The 24,445-nt window shown below is 35.7% G+C and overlaps 1 protein-coding gene across 1 annotated transcript in view; it reads right to left on the bottom strand.

Annotated features, from left to right (window-relative positions):
* Window positions 1-1,425: 1,425 nt before the first annotated feature.
* ITGB8 (integrin subunit beta 8) overlaps window positions 1,426-24,445 on the bottom strand; it is an 87,178-nt gene continuing 64,158 nt past the window's right edge. The window contains exons 11-14 of the mRNA XM_072412548.1: window positions 21,526-21,748; window positions 20,457-20,560; window positions 16,496-16,659; window positions 1,426-15,623 (exon numbers count right to left, since the gene is read on the bottom strand). Coding sequence (XP_072268649.1) covers window positions 15,483-15,623; window positions 16,496-16,659; window positions 20,457-20,560; window positions 21,526-21,748 — 632 coding nt within the window. The 3' untranslated portion in view covers window positions 1,426-15,482. The remainder of the gene's footprint in view (window positions 15,624-16,495; window positions 16,660-20,456; window positions 20,561-21,525; window positions 21,749-24,445) is intronic.

Raw genomic sequence — 24,445 nt, 5'->3', positions numbered from 1 at the left:
TAAAGCAGTGTACAGAATCCTGCTAAGCAGAAATATTTAAACTCTGAAGATGATCTCAATGATCTTATGTTTGTCATTCAGTTTCCAGTTGCCATCTAGTGGTACAACACCAGGTATCTGCTGTGATAAAAAAAAAACATTCACACACAAGTCAGATGTATCTCTAAATTCTATAATTTGTTACAGGATACAGGAGTTGAGAACATAAAATAGAGTCACCTATCCACTATTTAGACAAAGCCACTTCCCATAACATACAGCAAAACGACAAAAACCAAAAGCGGGACTCTAAAGGCAATGCAATAAACAATATTTAAATAAGACATAAAAACATAATTTATTTGTACAAAATACTTAAAACACTTTATATTCTTATAGAACAAAGTAAAGAACAATATTTGTACAAGTAATAATTTTTTCCATAATTACAAATGATTTATTCTATTTCCATGTTTACCTATAATTCAAAGCGTTTCGCAGTAATTTGTTCTATAAGAGCATAAAGTATTTTAAGTATTTCGTACAAATTATGTTTTTATGTCTATTTGAGAATTGTTTAATGCCTTTAAAGTCCTGCTTTTGGTTTTTGAAGTTTTGCAGGATACATAGGTTTTTACACCGACTCTCCAAATGACTAAATTGTCTTGTGATTTAAGAATACATTTCCCATGGTGATTGGCATAATGCCTTTATTCACACATACAAAGCCCCTAGATGTGCCAATCAATACCAAAGAATAATTAATCAGTGGTAATTACTCCCTTTAAATTAGAAATATTCTGTAGTTCTATATCCTCCCAATGTTGGAGACAGGCTGATTCTTTAAGAAACTTTGCTGCACTTGCTGTGGTATTGTAAGTTTATTCAATATTTCTGGAACCAAGGCTTTAATATAATTTTTGTTGTCACACATATCTTGCCTTCCCTCAACACCCAAAATAGCACTTTTTCATATACATCCTAAATCAGTACCTATTAGGAATAGATAATTTCGTTATTCAAATCCATACTTTTGGCTAAATAACTTATCACAAGAAACTGGAAGTGCAACACTTCTCCTAGTCGTAGGGAAATTATCCACAATCTTAATCTCCACCGTGTTTATAAATGCATGATTGAAACCAAAGATAGTATGTACAAAAAAATGTTAAACTCTTGGAATTTGTGGTTTAAACCTCCTTTATGTATAATTATTCCTAAACCTTTGATATGTTGTTTTTATTAGCTTTTTGTATCTCTAACGTATATTTGATGGCACACAATGTTCCATCTCCCCCCTTTTTTATATTTTAAAAATGTGGACCTCTCCTTACAATATATTTTGTAATTTGTAGAATATGATGTTCTGATTCATGGTATTACCATATTATGTCTACTTACACTTTGTCCTTTAATGAAGAAATATTGAAATTTAAAAAGCACACATTTTTTTAATAAAAGCATGTTTATTACAAAAATAAACACTATTTTCTACAGTGTCAGTTCATTAATAAATATATTAACATACAGTTTAGTAGTCATTAAATTAACAAAGCCTAATGCAAAAAATCATAGTACATAAATGTGAAAAAAACACCATAAAAATTCCAGAAATCCAATAAAATACAAAGAAGGATACATTTAGACATTCAGGGAATAAAAAAAAAAAGTAAAAGTGGATCACAATAATGACACAACCACAATACCACCAAGAATGAATATTTTAGGAGAACATTTATAGAATAATCATACAAACTAAGAGTGTATGTACATGGGACGGTTACCAAGTTCCTAAAGCCCCACCCTGGGCTGATGGTCAACTTTCCCATGCGTTTGGGTGCCCTTCCCCTTGTAGTACATGGGTTAAATGCTCATTTAGTAAGTATAGATTATTCCTCTCTTCTGCAAGCTTCCTCCTTGTGACCAGTTCCCTGAAGCAGCTTTATTTCTGTTCCCTGACAGGTCACAATTTTATCATCCAGTACAATACAGAACTGGCAGTGCTGCACTGTACTGGAGCATGTTAAAGGCCAACATTCCAGAGAGTTGGACAATGGAGGAAAGTACTGAGTTCCAAGGGAGGGAAGGATAAAGTGAATATGTACTTATTCCCTTTCCCCCTGGGCAAACAATCATTTGATGCATACAATACCGGGAGACACCCTACTGCATGGGTAAATGTAACACCAAAAAATTTACCTGCATGGGTAATTGTAACTTGTAAATGTAACTCCAACGCACACTTGGGCCTTAAAGATAATAGCAAACAACTAAATATACAGATGAAATATTTATATGGGAGAATGTTTATATTCTGTTAAATAATTTTTATTTTTTTCCATCCAGTTCTGAGATTTATACTTCTGCCACACCATACAGAATAGAGAAATGATTTGTCCATGTTACAGTTCAGTAATATTTATAAGTCTGCTCCCCACCTCCTGCCTGTGACTGGACAGTAAAAGGAAAAGCAGCAGACTGATGAGTTCTGTATCCTATTATATCAGCATGTTACTTATCAGAACATTTAGCAACAACACACCTAATTAGCTCCCAGTTCTGCTCCTCTTTCCTTGCATTGTAAAAATGTATTGATTTATGTATTAATAAATGCAGAGTTGTATTAAAATATGGTTTTGTATCTGGCTGCATTCCAGCTTTAACTAGAAAAACAGCCTCATGGGAATTCACAAAAATGGTTCCATGGAGTCCAATCTGCCGTCCTTTTGCTTCTGCTTGAACATTAAGTATATAATCTAAAGATCTATGTATAGAAGTGTCTTGAGAACCCTCACTTCAGAAGATACCCAGTTTTGATTTTTTAAACATAAAAAGAAGAGCACATCGGGCCATTTATTGCCAGTTACTGCCAGTAATATAAATGAGAAATGTTGGGAGCAATCCAACCCCAACTGCAGCAAGTGGTTGTTGGTAGATGAAAGATAATTATCTACAGTACATGTCAGAGGTTGGAATACTTAAAGTTCAGGCGACACTGAGATTTATCATGGAGGATACAGCCTGACAATAACTGATCTGACTACACTGGACTTCGGTGGACACCAAAGCTAAATCACCCAAATGGCCATGTGAGAACCTAGAAAAGACTTGGCTGTCTAATACCATTGTAGTATATATAAATATGTTGTAAATGTGTTATTTATTGGAACAAATGTAAGGGAAAACATATTATTATGATCCAGAAGTAGACCCCATAGCTGAAGGTCCTGCTTGTCTCAGTCTGATATATAGATTGTACTAATTTAAATGACATTGACACACCACACAACAATGACCTTTAAACAATTTCCAAGGAAAGATCTCAACAGTAGACTTCCCTAATACCCTTAAACAGAGACCCTTAAACCACAGACATCAGTCCTTGTCTCAGAACAACATTCTAATGTATCTATAGTTGTCATTCACAACTACACACAACATCGCACATAAGAGCACAACCTTAAATGTCCCAACAAAGGTACAACGATCCCTAAACCAATCACATCAGTCCGGTATTCAGAATGGAGTACACAGTCTAACGTACCCTGTATCAACGTTTTTACCCGCCACGTTTTATTGAATAAAATAATTATTTTTTGGTAGGGAACCAATCCATAGGAAAAATGCTCTTTGCATCTGTTGCCAGTGAGAAGCATGCCCCATGCAAATTAGTGGTCAGAATGCCTACAGATAGCTATGTGCTTGGCTTCATACAGCTGGCTATCCCAAGTGGTGTTGCCCCCAGAAATTGCAGGCATCATATTATGGGTGGGCAATCAGCTACAGTTCTGGAAACCCCTGGGACTTTCTAGGGAAACACTAGGATTCCCTGGAGCCCTGGTTGAGAATGGCTGGTCTAATGTAACAGCCACGGTCATACAAACACATTATCAGTATGTGGGAGGACTTGAATAAAACTAAAACCTGAATCATGGAGTTACAATTATGTAAGTCTCTTTGCTAGAAAATGCTAGGTATACCTTAAGGGTTACAATACCACTTAAGCTAGGTTTTCAAAATTAGCATGTAAGCTTGCTCCGTATCAGAAAATGGGTTGCTGACAATATTATAATTATGTGCCTGGAAAATATCATATTCACGTGGGTATCACTGCTGAAAAGGAATGTAAAGTCATTATAATGCTGTTTTAGGTAAATAGAAAAAATAGATCATCTTGGATATATGGTATACTGTATGGGTATTATGGTATACTGTATATATTTTGTTTTTCGTATAGTTTGTGATTATGCATGGGCATGGGGACTTTGAGCTTTGTAGAGCTACACAATAAGATGTCCACAGCAACACTGAAAATATTGCACACCCTGTGTAGTTACAATGCAAATACCAAAGTGATATACAAATACTTTAAATAAACTCTACAATAATATCTCAAAATGTCCCTTTTCGGAAAACACACAATTTTCCTTTATTATAATGTATAGGACAGAAACAGGTAGGTATGCATGATAATACAACATACAACATTAGTCTTGCATGGTACGTGACTTGACATAATTGGAAGCACATTTTGTTTTTTTGGAATTATGTAAAGACATAGTTTCAATATTTTGCTTGGAAATTGAAAGGAAGCTAGTTCATCATGACGATGCAAGACCAATGAGTGCACATGCCATTGAAATCTCATGGCTCTAATGTAATTATCCTAATGCTGCACATCCATATTAATATTATGAAAAGAAAAATAAGAAGGAAAACCACACATCTGTAATGGAAATTCCTTCTGATGTCATTTAAAGGGGACTTTTCACTTAAAAAGAAGGTATGTTTAGGCTGGTCAGGGCTCCTTCTTATCCTCCTGAAGTCATCTACTATATAAAGGTGAAACCTACCTGTAAAGGGTAGTGCTAGAGTTATACTTATCCTATCCTGTCTTCTTGTATGAGGGGGCTAAGCGAGAATGATATCCCTGCCTTTCTCGGTAAAGTCCTGTGGAACGAAACAGGTGAGGATCCTTTGCACAGATTTCTACTTCTCTACCTTCTGAAGAACTCTACCCCATGTTCCACATTAATGAGGAAGACAGGGGTGGTAAACAGAATTCTAACTGTACACATTAATGGCAGGTTCCTATAGATCCTATCTATTAATGATTTTGGAAGGGGAAGGGGTCTTGCCCTTTTTAGTGGTATTACTGCTTTTAGCTGAAGACCAGTTATTTCCTTATTTGCTGGCCAGTGTTTCCCAAAACCATTCAGGTACTAAGAAGTTTGTATGAATTCTAACAGTCTCAAAACAACTCTATTTTTCACTTGAGTGAAAAAATATACAAAAACTTTTTGAAAATATGCAAATCATAGAAATGAATAATTTTCGGTCTTTTGTATGATGATTAGAATTCCCTTTTTTCTGGATGAGGTAGTGGAGGAATGCACAAAATGTTAAGCATAAGCTAGTTTTGAGGGAGAATGGGACATCCATGTCTACCCTGGCCATAGGCAACTCTAAACACTGGATGGGTCTTTTCAAACTGGGAACATGCATACTAATTCATGATGTAATGTCTGGTAGTATTGAACTTGGTCAATGTAGGCATTTAAAAAATCCCAACCTCCTGTTCAACACAATGCTGGACTGTGAAAGGAATACAGAGGTGTTTTGTCTCCACCTACAGGCAACTAACTGGACAAAAAAAGACTTGCAACAGATTTATATCAGGTCATCTATCTGCCTATTCTGCTCTTTTCTCCCCTAATGATGTCCCTTGTCAGCAAATCTGCATGTAACGCGTCTGAACTACCCAAATCTACTTACCACTGGTCACTCTTTTGCCCTTAGCTTTAATAAATTTTGTTTTTTTTCCAGCAGGAAAATAACTGCAATGTTATAAAAAGCACCATTGTTTTTATTCATTCAAATTAGGTTATATAGTAACTCGATTTGACTGCAGTTTCAAATATACTTCCAGATTTCATGACCTGCAAACTAAAACAGGAAAACAGTCATCTGATTTTTATGGATCATCAAGATTTAAAACTCAAATATTGCATAAGTCAGTCAAGTACTGGGACTAATAACATTTATGTTGGTGGGAGAAGAAAATACACAAAACTGTACTAACAACAAATTTAGATTTCTTTTAGCCAAACAGTGTGGCTTGTTTCTAAAACAAGATAAATCCATACTACAGATTTATCACACAATGACAATAGTTAGAATGTTTTGTGTAATCGTACATATTTTGGAGGGCTCCTTATAAAAGGGTCTTATTAGTCAAGTAAGATATCAAGTCTGCTAAAATACACAACCACTATTTCTGTAATAGACATAAAACCAAAGTTCGGAAATCAACTTTAAAGTTTCTATAAGAGTCACATGACCACTATCTTTAGCTCCTCTCCCAGGCAAGCAAGGGCTGGGGTATGGGGGAGGCTGCAGCTATAATTCAGGCCTGAACTGCAGGAGACAGCACTTACCATGTACAACAGTGTATCTCAACCTTTAAGGTCTTAGGGAACCCCTGCTATAATTACTAAATCCACAGCTCACATTAGTGTGGTAGCCAGTAGAAAGAATGGCCAGTGGAGAGAATGTCACCCATACAGATAGTCAAAAAGATCAATGGTGTCAGTGGTAACTGACCCGAGAGGCAAAAATTGCTCATTGCTTAAGGAACCCCTTACAAACTCTGGAGGAATCCTGGTTGAGAAACACTGCTTTACGGCCTGTAGTTCTAATACATGAATACTCAAACAAAGGTGGGGACACCATTGTCGCACTTTAGGAGGGGCAATGATTGTTGTCACTATAATAATAGAAGTGACATGGATATCAAAGAATTTGGTAGGATGATTTTTTTTGTCACATTCTCCATTTAGAAATCTCAACACTTCCTGTGTCTGCGCAAATTATTTTCCATAGACTTAAATGGAGTCTAACACTAAGAAGATATTTAAAAGGAAGATGGTAAAGAACATGGGGGGGGGGCACTTTCAGGAGGAAATTAGCCATCACCTGAGTGTGTGTGGGGGGTTTGCCAAGAGAACATTTGGGAGGTAGGAAGTGAAATGGGACCTGGGAACTTTTTATCAAATATTGAACTTGACCTTTAAAAAGTAAACACATTTTATTCATTTGTGCTTTATAATTTATACATTAGGGCTGAATGCCAGAACACATTATTACAATTGCAGTATTGTCAGTTATACTGCTCAGTTTCTGCACCCTCACAGATAAAATTTATGGGCATCCTAGGAATAGCTGATTCAATTAACAAGCAAATATTTTCTCAAGTTAAAATAAATTGTTGTCATTTTTCTGTCATTTGGCAAGAAGAACGTCTGTTTTTCATTGATGACACAGACTGTTCTTTTTGTCCATTATCCCTATATTCACAAAGGAATGCTGTAACAAAAACAGTGATCAAAAAAGATATGCACAAATTTAAACAATGGGTTTTTTTGGCCACTTTATATCTCCAAACTATTTTTTTTCTATAGGACATAGATTAAACAGATTTGAAGTGATAAAAAAAAAGTTCTGCTTTGCCACTGACTTTATTACTGAAGAGATTATTTTGTGAGAAAAAGGTTTTAACACAAAACAGATATCAGAATTTGTCACCCACTAAGAATTCCATTTGTCATGTCAGGCTCGCCTGGCTTCCTGACTTGCTGTCTAGAATCTGGAATGTATGGGGGGGACAGAGACTGACTCTCCCTGTCCTCAAACAGCATGAAGAATACATTTACAATTTTTGTAAATTCAATCAAACAATTCTTTAAACATGCGAAACTAAGTTTTTGCTTCCTCCATCTTACAGTGATTCTATTCACAAATTCACAGGATAAAACAGATACTGCAAACCTTTTAAAGCCATTTTGTTCCATAATGCAAATAGGGGTGCTGCCTGTTTGTAATTCCAACTATCCCGGTTAAGGGAGCCTATTGTACAATGCCCATATCATAGCAGGTCAGTGAGTATCAAGGTTCCAATGTTGTAAAACATGGAGGTCAAATGAAGACCTCAAAAGCCCATCATAATTTGGTAAGGAGAGGGGACAGGCAGCAGGGTGGCTCGGAGGTTAGTGCTCTGGCCTTTGCAGCACTAGATCCCAGGTTTGAAACTCAGCCAGGACACTATTTGCATGGAGTTTGCAGTTTTTGCATTTTCTCCCAATATTTGCGTGTGTTTCCACTGGGTACTCCGGTTTCCTCCCACATTTGAAAAACATGCAGTTAGGTTAATTGGCTTCCCCCAAACATTGACCTAGGACTGTTTTAAAGACATATAACTATGGTGAGGAAATCAGATTGCGAGCCCTTTGACGAACAGTTAGTGGACTTTGTACAAAGCTGAGTAATATGTTGGCACTATATAAATACTGTATTATAATAATAATAATATGTAAACAATAAAGAAAGTGCAGCAATAATAAGCAAGTGTGCCTTTTCATGTCCCTGCATCATAGAATACCCTTAGCAAGACACTACTCACTAATCATTTAATGGAGCCTATCAAAATATTCAGAAACAAAGAGAGCATTTTTGTGTTTAAGTGATGCCACTAATTTAAAGCAAATAATAGCTGCAGTGTCATAAATTGACTCTTGCAGTAATGGCCTGGACCTTTTTAAAGAAGAAATCAAATGTTTGGGTATTAAAGAATTCCACAGAAGTAGTTTCTCATCTTTAACATACTATTATCTAGTATGTTACCCTGGTCACATAACAAAGGCAGTACAATATACTTTGTTATATCTTTACAAAAGTAATTAATATTTTCATAGCCTAATTTGCATTTTTAACTATTAACAATATTCTGTATACTACAATAGCCTGTGGAGTTTTAAAAAGGATGCAATTCCATATGTAGGCCTTAGGTCTCCTAAAATCTATATTGTGCCTTCTAGGGTGGTAAAAGCCTCAAAACGACAGCATATAATGTATTATATGGCACATTTAGCATTATCACCTGTGTTTAAAAATCCAAACAAAAATTTAATAGGGTTAGAGTAAACTTTTGCCCAGACACTTAAAAACAAGCCCTCATTCACATCAATCATCTTCAAATTCACAACAGCAGCTCCAAAATCATACTTTGAACGGGGTGTAGAAACTAGACAGCTTTCCAATATGAACACACAGCAGCTGTTTCTAAGCTGTAAAAATCTGACCACAGAATCTTTGTTGTCAAATTTGAGGATGAATACCTTTACAACAAATGCTGCTAGAAAGGTCAGTGGTGGCCAGTTTGAAGCTTGTTTACTGCTTGCTTTCTGTTGCATTGTGCTAATTACATGCCCTGCCATTTCTAGTGTTAAGGTCTACTGATCAAACAGAAAAAAAATGAGTGCAAAATACACTTGTAAAATGTATATTCTCATAGCCACTTCAGTAACTATACCTGCCTGTTAATGCAAAAGGAAAAATAGTAAATCAGGTGGCTACAGATTAATACATAAAATATGTAGAATTAGTCAAAGTTATTTATTGTACAAAAAAACATAAGAATGGGAAATATGAGAGATCTAAGTGACTTTCCCCCTAGAATGACTGTTGCTACCTTATAGAAAACTGATTAACTGCAGACCTCCAGGGATTTGTACACACTGCAGCCTTTAACATTTGCAAATGATGGAACATAATGTAATTAAGGCCTCACTCTGGCATATAATTAAAGCATGCAGGTGTAAAAATAAAAAAAGTAGAAAAAAAATGGGGGAGGGCTTTAGGAAGAATACAGGAGGATGGGGGTGGTGAATCCAATAAATCTGAGATGGACTTAAACACCCAAGAAGTAGTTCTTTTGATGGAAAAATATCTATCATAAGAACAGTTAGGAATATGAACAACTAATCAGGGCTCAGAAATAGCAAAGCTGTTGCCACAAGACTAAAAGAATGTTGTATGACATAGACTAAAAGTAGAACAAAAGTCCCACTTTGAAAAATTAATGATCAGGCAAGTTGGTATTTGCAGAAAGAGATAGGTGATGTCCTTTCTGCAATATTCTGTCTTCCCTGCCTGATTGTGCGGCCAGGGAAATGCAGCAATCCTGGCTTTTCTTGTGTGTTCCAGGACAGAATGCGTGCGGCAGATACATCATCCTGGCACAGCCAATCGAGATGGCCAAAGATTGAAAGAAAGAAAAAAAGAAGGAAGTTGAAGTTGACTTACCATGGAACAGAATTAGGTAAATAGCATGGGTTTAGTTACACTTTCAGTGTACCTTAAAACTGAGTTCTTAAATTTCAATCCACTAGTGTACCTTTGAGATTAAGTAGGGCAAGAGACTTGAAGAATGAATGTGTGCTGCACGAATGCAAGTGGTTGTAGTGAAAAGTATCATCCAACACAGAGGCAAGTAAATGTAAACACCGTAGGGCAAAATGTACACAACCTCTGGGATTTATATACTGGGATAGCTTTTATGGTTGCTGATACACAATATTCATTTATATTCGAAAGTAAGATAGCACTGTGGCACTGCTGCTTGCAATGGTATAATATACATGTAGTGCAACTAAAAGTTGAAGAACATTTTCATTTTTAGGACAGTGAGCAAATATTAGGAAATAAAGGCATATCGTTTTAGAGAAACGTACCTATTTCTGTTACAACTATAGCCATGCCTGCAAAAATCACTACCAGCAAACACGTTTGTGATCACTATGCCCTCCCCTCTGAAGTTGTATCGCAATATATAACTTCTCCTGAATAATTCACATGATCTTCTTCCCCAGTTTGGTTCTCAAGCTAGGATTTTCTCTTCTAAAGATAAGCACGGAAAAAGAAATATCTTCTAGTGAAAATATCTTCTAGTGCAGTTATATTTATTAAAACACAAAATTAACATTTGAAAAAACATTAAATTTCATAATTACATGACTGATGCATTTCATTTGATGACTTCTTCATAGGCACCTGCTGACTATTCCAAATTAAAGCTATATCAAGGAAACTAAAGCTTTGGCAAAAATAGCGAATAGAGAAAAGTTTAACACTACACACCTGAGAAGCTACTTGCAAAATGGGAGAATGAGGGTCAGTCCATAGGGATTCTATAACATATAATATCTATAACTGTCTACAGAGTAGAGAATAGGAAATTACACTGTGTTTACCACCCTGTTTTGCTAGACATAAGTGCTAGGAAACTGATCCAGAGGTAAGTTTAACCAATAGAAATGTTTGTCCCGTTTTTTACAGGCAGCTGGTGGATATGTATGGTGATTTTGTTTGAATTGGTTGTAGCTATTATAGAATGGAAGATTATTGTGTTCAGAAGTAGACTAGAATGCTTCTGCAGGTTAAAATGTCAGATAAGCACGGTACTTCTGACTGTATCACACAATGTCTGCTACCAACAATGGAAAGTATAAAACTAGGGGATGATGAGTCATAGAACTTTAGTTTCAATCATGGGGCAATAGGAAGATAACCAAAATAAGGGTCACCTTACCTAGAACTTGACAAATTATAGTCTACACCAGCAGTAGTGCTCCTGCTAGACAGGCGAAGAAAACAGGCAATGGACATCGACCAATGGTTGTATCATTTACAGGTTTGCACCTAGAGGCACAATGGTAATATATTACTCTTGTAAAGTTTTTAAGATAAAGAACTGCTCTGATAAGAGCAGTGTTAAAATATGTTACAAGTAGTACATCACTACAAACCTAGGTTTGAACAGAAGTGAATTACTGGCTGATAGTATAATGTCATGTCATTTAATAACATAAACATTTGCTGGCCAAGTACACTAGACTGAAGACTGATTGGTTCATGATTTAAATTAGATGTCAGAACTGCGTAAGGAAGCTTTGAAAGGACAAGCATGACAATGTCATCTTAGGTTGATAATATATATATATATATATATATATATATATATATATATATACCCAACATGGCACATAAATCTAATCACGAGTGCTTAAAGCACTAAATAAAAAAAATTATTTTAAATACCTAAATTAAATACCTAAATTACAGGTAGACTAAATCTTGTCTATTCCATCCTTCAATAAATTTACTGTGACATCCCCAATTGTTTAGTTGCTGCAAATTTGTGTAATTAAGTGATAGATATTTTATTATATCCTAAACAAAAATATGCAAGAAATATCTATGTCCTTACATACATTGCACTCAACTTTTGAAATTTGATGGTATAACAAGCACAGGGCAAAATACACCATATGTTTTATCTACATATGTTTAAAGATGGACAAGCCAAGGATTTTTATCAACTTATTGCTTGATGATCAGTCTTTGTCAAGGCAACTTTAAATGATGACCCAACTGCACTCTACCCCTTTATATTCTAACTTCAAAAGAAGAATGTGGCAACCAACCAGGAGAGTCATAGCTACTAAAAAATAAAAAAAATCAGACAACATAATCATGTATTATTTTCCCTGAGTATATTACATGTAAACAATGCATAAATAATTAGGCTCGTCAACAAATACATCTTTGGTTAACATTTGTTTATATATTTCTATGTAATTCAGTATAGATAATGCAGTCATGTTGGTGGGTTCAGTCACCCAGTAGGGTCAGATACTTTTCGAGGTCTACAACAGCAATATATCAAACTTGAAATGCCAAGGTTTTTTTGTGCACTGCTTTTCATGTACAAATATTGAGGGAAAATAAATGTGTGATGCGGAGGGGTCCCTAGAATCAAACTAGTCATAAAAGTCTAACTACATCTAATTTCTAATAATATCATTTTAAAATGGGGAAAAATTACAATTTAACTTAGGTCTTTATTTCTTTCTCCATTTGAAAGATATTTTCGACATCTGGTATAATGACCTACCTGTAATCACTACCTGTTAAAAATAGGAGAATGGTTAAACGTTCTTTTCCTCATGAATGTATATGCAAAATTAAATAAAAGGTTTTGCCTAGAGTTGGGCTATTTGTTTTCCAAGCTTTACTAGAAACATCAAAGAGAACATCTTATTGGTTGCTATAGTTGAAACCTTTCCTTGCTTTGGTTCTGATTTCCATATTTACTTATCATCAAATAACCTGTCTACATCGACGTTGACGGGGTCTCTTCAGAACCCCTTCTGACATTTTTGCTTCAAAGACAAGCACCAATTTGAGATGGTCATGACTTATCCCTATGAAATATTTGCTACTGCTTATAATAAAATTTCTATCTTACAACCGAGTAGGAAGAAACAACTACTGAGAAGTAAAAGCTCTGACTGACCTCAGCCATGTAATCAGAGGGAAAACAAAGTTTTGTTTGACATGAGAATAAGTATTTAGCAGGAATGATGTACATACATACTAAATATACACAAATAGGGGTTCTGTGTGTTACTGTATAGCTAAAGCTACATATATTTAAGGCAGTATCCTTATTTCCTTTGTTTCCCTTTGCTTTTTTGTCAAGGAAATATGAACAGATGAAATAATACAATATTGCTTCCAAAGGCTTAATTTGATTTATATAGGTATGTAAACCCATAGGAACCGGCTGAAGTAAAGGCAGGCTGAATGCTAAAAGTAGGCCTAATATTTTAGACTTTGTATAGACATGCGCCTAAGTTACAAAGATTAATGTGATATACTCTACTTTATATGCAAAGGTTTTGGTTTAGCTGCAAAGATAATACACAGATAACCATTATTATTTACCCAAGGTAAAGATAAACCTGACAAGATAAAAACAGTATATTTCAGATGACCAGTTATCACATGTGGGGGATACATTCTTTTTTAGGTTAGTGTATTTTCTGCAAGTAATGTCCTTTATACTAAACTCTACCAAAGTCTTGGGCTACATACACACGTCGTCCAATTATGGCTTCAGGGCTGATCAGGGCTGATCAGAGAATCTGAGGTGTGTATAGCACTCGTCCGACGTCGTTCATGAATCCGTCCTGGAAGTTTCATGAACGATAAACGACTGCAATACAACTGAAGGGGAGAGACTATGGCAGAGAGCCGCTCGCTCGTTGTCCCCCTCCCATCTCCATAGAGCAGAATGACGAATCATGAAACATCCTTTCCAACGACAAAAGTTCTAAGGTGTGTACGCAGCCTTAAACATTATTATTAGCTTTTCCAGGTGTCAACCCTAATCCAATTCATTGAAACAATACAGTGAGTAAGGGTTATCATCCTAGGACAGGAAATATGTTACTGGTAGTATCACCAGGTGAAGCTTAAAGGGAAAAGAATGGAAACCAATTTAATAAGAAACTAATGAGCCACAATATATTACATTTCGTAGGTTGGGTTGTACATACTGGTGTAACATGGCAAGAAATGAGGTTAAGCAGTCACTGATATAAACCACAATCCCCTACACAGGTGAATTCCAACTGTCATCTTGGGGATGTTCAATTCCCTTAAAACGTATATTGTTTTGATAAGTTCACAAATACTTATTAAAAGTCTGATGGATATACTTGTAATCAGTGGAATATCATGGGAAAAGATATTTTATTACTTCTTATCGCTTGTAATGTGTGCTCAACCTAACCTGGGTGATTAAATTTGATTTGCAACAATTGCATTTAGTACAGCTATGAATGGGACCAGACATATGAATAGAAACTTTCAACTTTTTTATATTTTCAATGGCTCTTTAAATTCTCTGTTTCTATTTAATTGGGCATTTGAAAATTGGGCATAACAGCACTGATGAGAGTATATCAGACAAGCCTAATCTCTCCATAATCGTGCTTTTCATGTCAATACATATTTGCAGATAACCAATACCCAACTGTGGTTGTGAACTACATACATATATATCTGTTAACTCACAAAATTTTGTTTTTACCAAAGATCATGTTTTTTTTTTCTTTCATCACATCATTTTTCCTGGTGAAAGTCTAGCACTCTATAAAACCATTGTCCCATGTTGTCTTTATAACATATAAGAAAGGTGAAAAAAACCTTCTCAGCGAGTGCACTTAGAAAGAGGAGAACTCCCCTTAATGTTTTTGAGAGGAGAGAGCTGAGACTAATTTTGCCACTCAACTTAAGCCCCGATTCTCCCTTTTTTCCTCCCCCCAATCTCCAATAAAAGCTGCTGAAACTGAAACTGGCATTGTTTAAAGATAAGGAAAGGAAGAACAAGGATGCTGCAAAACAACCCCTCTGCTTTAAACTGTTAAGAGGAGTTCCCCTTTGTATTTTCACTAAAGTGTAATCAGTGCTTTGTATAAAAAATAAAAAATAATATAAAAAAAATAATAATAAAGTGCTACATTCAAACAATGTACCATACAGTAGTAATGCACAAAAATCTGTTAGAGCAGCTAAGATGATAAAAAAAACCAATTGCTATCTAGTTATGCAATGTAGGTCAGTTCTAGGAATCTCAGATCTACCAAGCCATTCACAAATAGGTAAAACATAGTGAAAACTGACTGCTGCATATCACTGTCAGGAACTTTACAGCCCGTAGTCTGTGCTGGGATTGGGTTTTCTCATGGGCTTTAAAAAACATTGCTCATTTGTGAAAGCCAGGACTGTACCAGTGCAGCTTGTCAGTAGATGGAGATCACCTAATACATGTGTTTCTTCTCTTCAAACTTGTACAATGCTTCATGTACTGCCAGACTTCCATTGCTGATAATAATGTCTTCTGGCTTTTCCCGGGTGTAGGTTACTGTACTTGTGAATGCATTATGCAAACCATTTTTATCCTAAAAAAAGGCAATAATAATTATTTTAGGATAAATAAATTGTGAACTCGATTTTTTGCCTATCCTGGTCTACATCTACAGGGTGATTAAACGCTTGAATGCAATAAAATGACAAAATTACTTAAAAGGAGAGATATTGGACCTGATTTATTAAAGCTCTCCAAAGCTGAGGAGGATACAATTTCTTCAGTGAAGCTAGGTGATCCAGCAAACCTGGAATGGATTTTATTCATAAGTCATTTTTTATTTGCTAGCAAAAGTTTTGGTCTCTGAACCAGATCTATTCCAGGTTTGCTTGATCACCCAGCTTCACTGATGAAAGTGTATCCTCTTCTGCCTTGGGGGGCGCTTTGATAAATCAGGGCCATTGGGTCAAATTTCAGGTTTCAAACTTCTTTCCTTAGTCTTCCTACTTTTGGCAGAATTGATCATGAAACAGATCAGGAAGCAAGAAGAAAATCTTCCAAAGTAAGAGGAATTCCACTCTTAGAGGTGTTGCCCCCTTGATACTGCAACTCAAAATAAATGTTTCAATTATTCATCACCCTAAATTTTAAAAACAGTCTAGCAGGACATCTCAGATCTAAGACTAAAACTTTGACTAGCTCATTCTATAACAAATGAAACCAATGCCAGACCAGTAGTAGACAATTAGTTTGTGTTTAACCTAAATATGGCCTCTTATTCCCCTTTAAAAAATATACAGTCACCATACTTTATGTCTGTGGGTATTTTTATAGTCAGGCAAACACAGAAGTTGTACACATTTAAACCCTATAAAATATCTGTATTGTTGTTTTACATTCATCTTAACAGCTGATTGGAGATTTACATAGCTGATAATGCCACAACCACATAAAAATAACTCTTACCTTCATTGATGTAGGCACTCTGTAGCTGGATGAGGAGGTGCTTTTGTTGTTATCACCTTGCAGGATAATAACTCTTATTATAAGTGTGATGAGAAAACCAAGTAAGAAGGTGGCAGTAAAAATGATAAAAAATATCTTTAGATTCCATGGGTCTGAGAAGTATTCTGTTGAAAAAAAAAACAAATGAATTAGGAATAAGATTATTGATTTTTATGTACCTATTTTTTTAAGATTTACTGTACTTAATAATGTTCATGTGGAGGTTTCTATATTTTCAAGATACTGACTGTTTGGTAATTCTGTCTCTGTTCACTCATTTAGGGAAGGCAGAGAAAAAATAGTAACAAATTGTGGAATATGGAGTAGTTTATTCCATAGTCACAGTTTCTACACTTCTGGATTAAATGATGATCCGTATCATTTGAACCACTTGCTATGAGCCTCAGTTGTTCATGACACAGTCTCTGAGCTAGAATCATCATACAGCTTGCTTACATAGTAATGTTGTGTGGAACAGTGACCCAGGTCACAAAGAGACTATGAATCATTGCAGCTTGCCCACTGCTAATGTCAAGAGTGACCCTCAATCATGATCCAACTAGCTGAAGGATACCTGAAACTAAGGTATGTACAGTATGCCTACATTAATGCATGTAGAGTTGTTACTAAATTACCCACCTGTACTGAAAAGGCTTTTCATTTTTTTTAACATAGACACTGATAAAATATATCCATTGCTTAAAATCAATCCTATCACATTCAAACAACCAGTAGTCTTAGGCTGAGAAATTTCGCTGCCCATTCTTTCCATTTGTGATATGGATCATTGCCTAAGAATTTTCTACTTGAAAACCAGCCCCAAGATGGCTAGGTAGGTTAAGGAGATTTTTGCTGGCATGTCTAAGTCATAAGGCAGCTAGATACTTCATGACAACTCAAGATTACAACACAAAATACATGTTGCCCAAGCACATATATGAAGTACAGTCTGATGTCATAGAAGGGTAATAGTTCTCTCAGGGCAGTAGATACCTTTTTAAAAATCTAAATACAAAAATGCAAGACTTTCTATTCGAGGGAATAATAAAAAATGCTAAGCGTTGAGTACCACAGCTTCAGATATATACAAAAAAAGCACACTAGCATTTATGTAGAATTAATTACTGATGTGAGCAAGGCAGTGTTGGGATGATAACAACATAACCTTGACATTCCAGTGACTTGACTCTGAGACATGCTGTGAATATGTTATTCTTTACGGATATCTAAACTCCCTTGTCCATTACTAATAAACTATTTAGACAGGAGATGTACACTGAGTGGCTTAAAACCAGAAAAAGTGGGCCCAACTATCCATTTGCAATTATGAAATTAATTGCTATAATTTCTTTGCACGTGAACAGATTTCTAAAGATGGTTTTATGTTTTATTGTAAGGACCTAAACATAATTGCTGCCCAGAGTTTAAACCTTGCCAACATTGCATATTTTTTAGACAGCACATAGATGGTATACAATCATTAACCTTAATGTAAGACAATTCATCAAAAATATTCAACATGAGAGGAACATGTGGCATATTCCAGTAAAAACAGGTTATGGCTGGGTTAATATAAGAATCTGAATAATCAGTCTTTAATTATTGTAATAGATATTGATTATATTAATAAATATTACAATGATTGATTTACTACCTTACTAAACATTACTATTTTACTACTTCTTTAGCTGGAAATGACACTACTCTCCCAGGATATATGAACATCTTCAACGCTTCTCTTAATGTCACAAAACTTCCCAGACGTTTGTACAGTACTAACAATAGTAATAACTTTGGCTGCAAGTCCTGGAAGTAGATTGCATAAAGACTGGTAGTTAGAAGCTGGAAGAAACCGAGATCACAAAGGCTTTTATTACTAAACTCTACTATAAATTACTTGTTGCCCTAAAGTCATGCTGATCCCTTCATTTCAAAACTTTGGACCACTGTCTAGTATGCAAAAAAGTCTAATTTCACTTCTGATTTGCAGACTTGATCATGGTCTGTCACTTAAAACAAAGTACTGAATCATCAGAGCAGCTAGGCAAGAAACTGATTCAAAAGGAGTTCAGAAATTTGAAGTATATTATTTATTTCACATATTATTTAACCTGCTTATATTAGAATGACCCTAAAAGGGCTAGTTTACTCAAAATGTACATTTCAGTTTTGTAGAACAGCTGACAATTTAGAACATCTGTTATGGTCTTTATTGGAGACATATCTCTGCTTATATTCCAGGCTTTGTAGAGCTGCTGTGGTCATTGTGTTGGGGTTTTGTTCTCCCTCTTGGTTTTTAATTTATTAAGGTAAATATATATCTTTATATATGGAGAATATGGTATAACGAAAGGTGAAGGAACACCTAAAACTCCCAGATAGGTATGTGTCAGAAACTCTTACTTTTGCATATATTCATCACCAATAAAATGGTAGTTTGTAACCCAGTATTCTCATCCCGTCTTTCAGTCAGCCATATATTGGTAAATGATTTCTATTTCACTGTCTAGGGTTATATAACTGGTGAATTTATTATTTATGAATGGAGGTCTATTAGCAGGGCTAGTTACAAATGCTTTCTAGGTAACCTTTACACAGTACATTTTAATTCCTACAAAGTTTTCAGTAGGTAGCTGCCCAGTTCCTAATTATTCCCTGTAGAATTATCCTTTTGGAGATACGGAGAGCTGCAAGTTGTCTGTCATTGCCTGGTAAGCTTGTAATTACTTCTTTTAACTCCTCTGACTTCCTAAACATAATAGAATGTTGTTAATAAACCAGAGGAGAAACAGCCTGTGCCTGATACCTCAAGACCTTTTGATAACCTTAGCATATTTGAAATAATGAAATATTATGTTGCTGTAAGGCTACAAATTAGCAGACATTCAGTTCATCGGACAGCGTGACCTTGCTATTGATGATGAACTTCAAAACTTTGAAGTGTATACAAGGGGTCTGGAACTTATCGAGACAGCCATTTCTTAGGCTGCACAGCTGTGTTCATGTTAAGCAGCAGGTAAATAAACGTTGCTTTGTTTTCTCCCTAGTATGGTGAATGTCAGAGACATTCTTGACCTATTCCCAGCATACGCTACTGAAAAGCCGGCAACCCACCATAGGACATGCAACTGTTTTCCAGTGTTGGGAAATGTATTTACAAGGTCTTTATTAAAAAAAATATTGTGTTAGTTATATAGAATATAAAGTTTTTACACCTATAAAAAACATTTGTAATTCTATTCAAGTAAAAAATGAAATATGACTGCAGTGAACCACTTTTTAGCGGTTAATATGCTAGTCATTAGTGATATATCCAGATTACTAAAGGGTGATATGGGCTAAATCATCATACATAATTCTCCATCAGCTTTAGATTCTTATAGGAAATACAGGACCCTAAATCTTTCTGCATTTTTCTTCACAATATAAAAAAAACTGAGGCGGTGACAACACCCCCTCAAAATGACTACAGCTGGTGGGTGGAGTTGGGAACTCATGCAGAGAACTCATCTCTAAAGTTCCTGAGAAATATAAATGATGAATGACTCATTCTTTCCAGCATCAAACTTTAAAAGAATCTTTTTAGTTTAAATGATCCATTAAAGTTTGAACTACATTATATGGTCAGATGTTGCCTGCATCAGCATGTGATTTTAATTTTGTACAGTGTTATTTATTTTGACATCAAATTACATTTTTAGATCAGATTACAAATACAGATTCAATATGGATATTTGTAATCACACAATGTCACAATGTCTTAAATGCAAACATTCTAAAATTAATTACAACCTTTGACCCAAATCACACACGTGATAATGTTTCCAATTTTATTTTGGATAATTATTATTTATTTGCTAGGGAACTACATTTTTATTATAGTTATAAAGAAACAGGCAATGTATATATGTGACCAACGTACCTGAAGTCTGATCCATATAGTACACCAGTGTGCTCCATTTGGTTTTAAAAGGTTTCATTGGATAGATAGTGCGGTTCAAAGAGTGTTGAGCTTGCTCACAATTCCTGTGTAATATGCAACAAACATCACATTTGTTATTGTACAGAGGCTTCCAGTACACATATTACTATATTCTCAATTAATTATGTCTAGTGAGTTGGTCTACATTGTGCTCTTTTAATTCAAAAGAAACATTTTTCTGTTCTTCATTTTCTTTTAAATATTATATTTGCCTGGCTGTTATGTTGATCCAAATCATTTAGTACATTGACAAGTATTCAGATCTGAACTTTTGAAATGTTTACAATCCCTAGAAATCAAGTTAAATGGCAAATATAAAGGGCCAGCCTTAGCTGCATGTGGCTAATGCCATCTATTGAGTCACTATGGGATGGATTATAAACCAGTACCTGTTCCAACCTGGCCTCCTATCTTATTCTACTCTCTTAAGCCTTTTAGGAACACTAGATTTTGTTCATCTGAGATGGTCATTCATGATTGCCCCTGATGAAAATATACAGTCATCTCGCAACGTTATTTTGATTATCGTCTAGGGATCCACCGTGATGGGTAGCTCAACAACTGATGCTAATGATTGCTACTGTTTACTAATGGCAAGAACAGCGAGGAGCCTCCCTCTCCCCTTCCTCTCTACAGAACACAACAGGGATCTCTGTAAAGTGCTCATACATTACTAACAGTGGTAGAGTGGATGGGTTTAACTGATTAAAAAACGACCTCCCATGCGCCGGTGATTGATTTGTCTCATCCCAGCCTGGCCAATCAAGAGAGCCAAAGATTGGAATGAGGAGAAGATAATGATGTCCAGGAAGGAACGGGGACCGGTGAGTAATCCTTGGGTTTGTTTCTGCTATTTCTACCAACTACACACTGAAAAAATAAGACAAAAGTGTAATGCAAACTGCTTGCTTCTAACGGATCTTTACTAGCTTTCAGAATACAACATACATAAATATATTACATTTTAGCTCTTTTACTTGAAAAACTTTTTTTTAAACGCAAGCCGTACCAGTTGTCTGTACAGGTATTGCTACATCCAGAGCAGTATTGACACAAGGGCCCAAAACTTTTGTCATCAGTGCACTCGCATTTTCCACACATGCAAGTTCCCCTCCCACTGCATAAAAGTCCATTTGCATCCATACAAGCTTTTTTTGATGAGGAGCATTGACATCGGTCACCTTCCCAGCCGTTGAAGCATTTACAAATGCCGTATTCACATTCCCCATTACCTAGCATAAGGAAAGCAAACTGTTAATGACAAAAACAAACTCAAACTGAAGAGACCATTTTCATACAACACATCTCATGGAGGGCATAGAATAGACATGTGTGGGGTCAAGAATAAATAAAAGTTAATGGTTTCAAGTAAATATGGCAAAAAACAATGAGCAAGGTGAAGTATCCTATATGAAACATAATTTTGTGTTAAAAGCAAACAGAGTGCATTCACAAAGGGAATGCTTTGTTTGTTTACACATTCCTTTTTTTAACAACTACTGGACACAGTAAAATAAAAATCAACAATAATGTGCATTCCTTTTTTCTCTCCATGGTTGGAATTGATTACACTGCTTTTTCTTTATATGATGTTTCTTCAATAAACTTCCTGGTTCTGCCTGGACCTGTGTTTTTACAATGTTTTGTATAACCCTCCCAAGAAAAAAAAAAAATGAAAAATTGTTATGATATCCTAAGACTTACCACATATATTAGGAATCTCTACTTCTCAGTATATTGTATCTGTCGATGTTAACGAGGAACAAAGAACCCTGTCTCCTACTAACTACTAAGAATAATAAAGTGGAAATAATAACGGACCCTTTTTTTTTTTTACATATCTGAATGCATGTTAGCAAAATAAAGTTAACTTAAATATTATTTCTGATTGTTTGTTGGGAAAAAAGTTAACTGAAAATTGATTCCTAGATTGTAAGTTCTTTGGGGTAGGGTCCTCTCCTCCTGTGTCACAGTCTGTATTCATCTGTCATTTGCAACCCCTATTTAATGTACAGTGCTGCATAATATCTTGGCGCTATATAAATACTGTATAGTAATGATGATATTAATTCTGTTTTGTAATCCCTACGCTACATAGCACCGGTAAACACACATACATTAAAAAATGTAAAATAGCTAACATGTTCTTTGGTTACTGGCCAGGCTGAAAAATGCAGTACAAGAAATAATCTTATTCTCTAACTCTGAACTACTTTGCCCAGTGTTGCCCACTGTTTAATAATAATAATAATAATAAATTGGACAAGGCATTTTTTGTCAAGTGGTTAACCACTGTATTGTAATTAAAGCAATGTTTGTGTTGTGCTCTATATGCAATAAAATAAAATGGTAAAAATCAAAATACTGATTTATAGGAATTCAGTTTGATTCTATACCAATCAATTCAATATTAATTGATAATACTATAGAGAGAAAATTGCATAGTGTATGCGTAGCATTGGATGTTGTATCAGCTTAGCTTTACTTGATGTGTGCGGACTCATCTGTTATCCATTGAAACTCCAATCACTTCTAAGAAGTACTTTATATTCCTAGAGCTGAAAATTGGAACTGTTTAGAGGTGTACTAGTAGGAATGCACAATAATATGCTTCTCATCTTTTGTTTTTGTAAAGCTGCGTACACACTTCCAATTTTTCTTTCACGATCCTTTCCAACGACAAGGGAGTGCACGATGCATGAACGGTGCTGTACATACAGCACCGTTCTGCTCTATGGAGAGGGGAGGGGGAGAGCGACGGAGCGGCACCCTGCTGTGCGCTCTCCCCTTCCCTTTCATTAGGATCCGCTGTCGTCCATCGTCCGTGGATCCGGCAGGTCGGTCGTCTGGACGATGGACGACACCGACTGTACACACGGCAGATTTTCGCCTGATAATTGGCCGATGCCGATTATCGGGCGATAAAAATCTGACGTGTGTACGTAGCTTTAGTGTCAGAGATGTTCCCAAAGACTTCTATGTCTTCAACTCACGGTGGAAGATTAGGGCAGACTAAAGTTTTCCAGTGGTCACTGACAAGGATTTGCAAATGATTGGTTGACAGAATTGGTACTGTATGACAAGTACAATTTTTAACCTTAATTTCTCCTCAAAGAACCAGGTTACCAACACGCCTTATCCATGCCCAAATGGCTAAAGCAAACTTATGTTAGCTCCCTAATTGCCTTTTGTCTGCTACATTGGCTAACTGGCTGCTGACTACTTTATAGATCATCAGATAGTACTTAAACTGACCTGCATGCCTGGATTGATGTCTATGTGTACTAGCGGACTACTGCCGACACCCCAAGCCCAGTGATCTTAAAAGAATCTAGCTAAGTTGGATATTTTTACCCAGACACTATTGTTTTCTTTGGAATTAGTTTTAGAAAATCATGCTCACATTCCCTTTTCCTGTACATTCAGGTGATCCAAGACCGCATGTTTCTGTCAAAATTTGTTGGAAAAAATCCTCCAATTATAACGTGTGTGCTCTTTTCTAATGTCTATGACACGTTTTAGCATCACATTGGCTGTTTTTTTTTAAGACGTCCCTTCTACAATATCATTTACAAGATGATCTGTAATTCATAAGCCAAAGACATTCTAGTGTAAATGATCCTGTTCCAAGGATGTCTAGAAAAAACATTCAACATTTTTAATGTAATTCAGTGGTGTTTTTAATGGCTCCCCTGCAGAGGAGTTTGTGGTTAAAATAACAAACAGCACAAATCATTTACAATATAGTGCTTCGCTCTCATAGTTTATGCCCTATCACACGCTGTGAATAACATACATGTTCACAGTTTAGATGAGTTCAGAGCAGGAGGGGATCTGCAGACTCAGTCATAGAGAGGGAGTACTAATCAGTGAAGCATTGCAGGCCTTCATTTCCTGAGAATGCAGCTCAGAGTTATTATACAGGACAA

The sequence above is a fragment of the Pyxicephalus adspersus genome, chromosome 5 (assembly GCF_032062135.1).
Source record: "Pyxicephalus adspersus chromosome 5, UCB_Pads_2.0, whole genome shotgun sequence".
Classification (NCBI taxonomy): Eukaryota; Metazoa; Chordata; class Amphibia; order Anura; family Pyxicephalidae; genus Pyxicephalus; species Pyxicephalus adspersus.
Note: the sequence above shows the minus strand (reverse complement) of the source record. Positions and strands in the feature narration are given on the sequence as shown.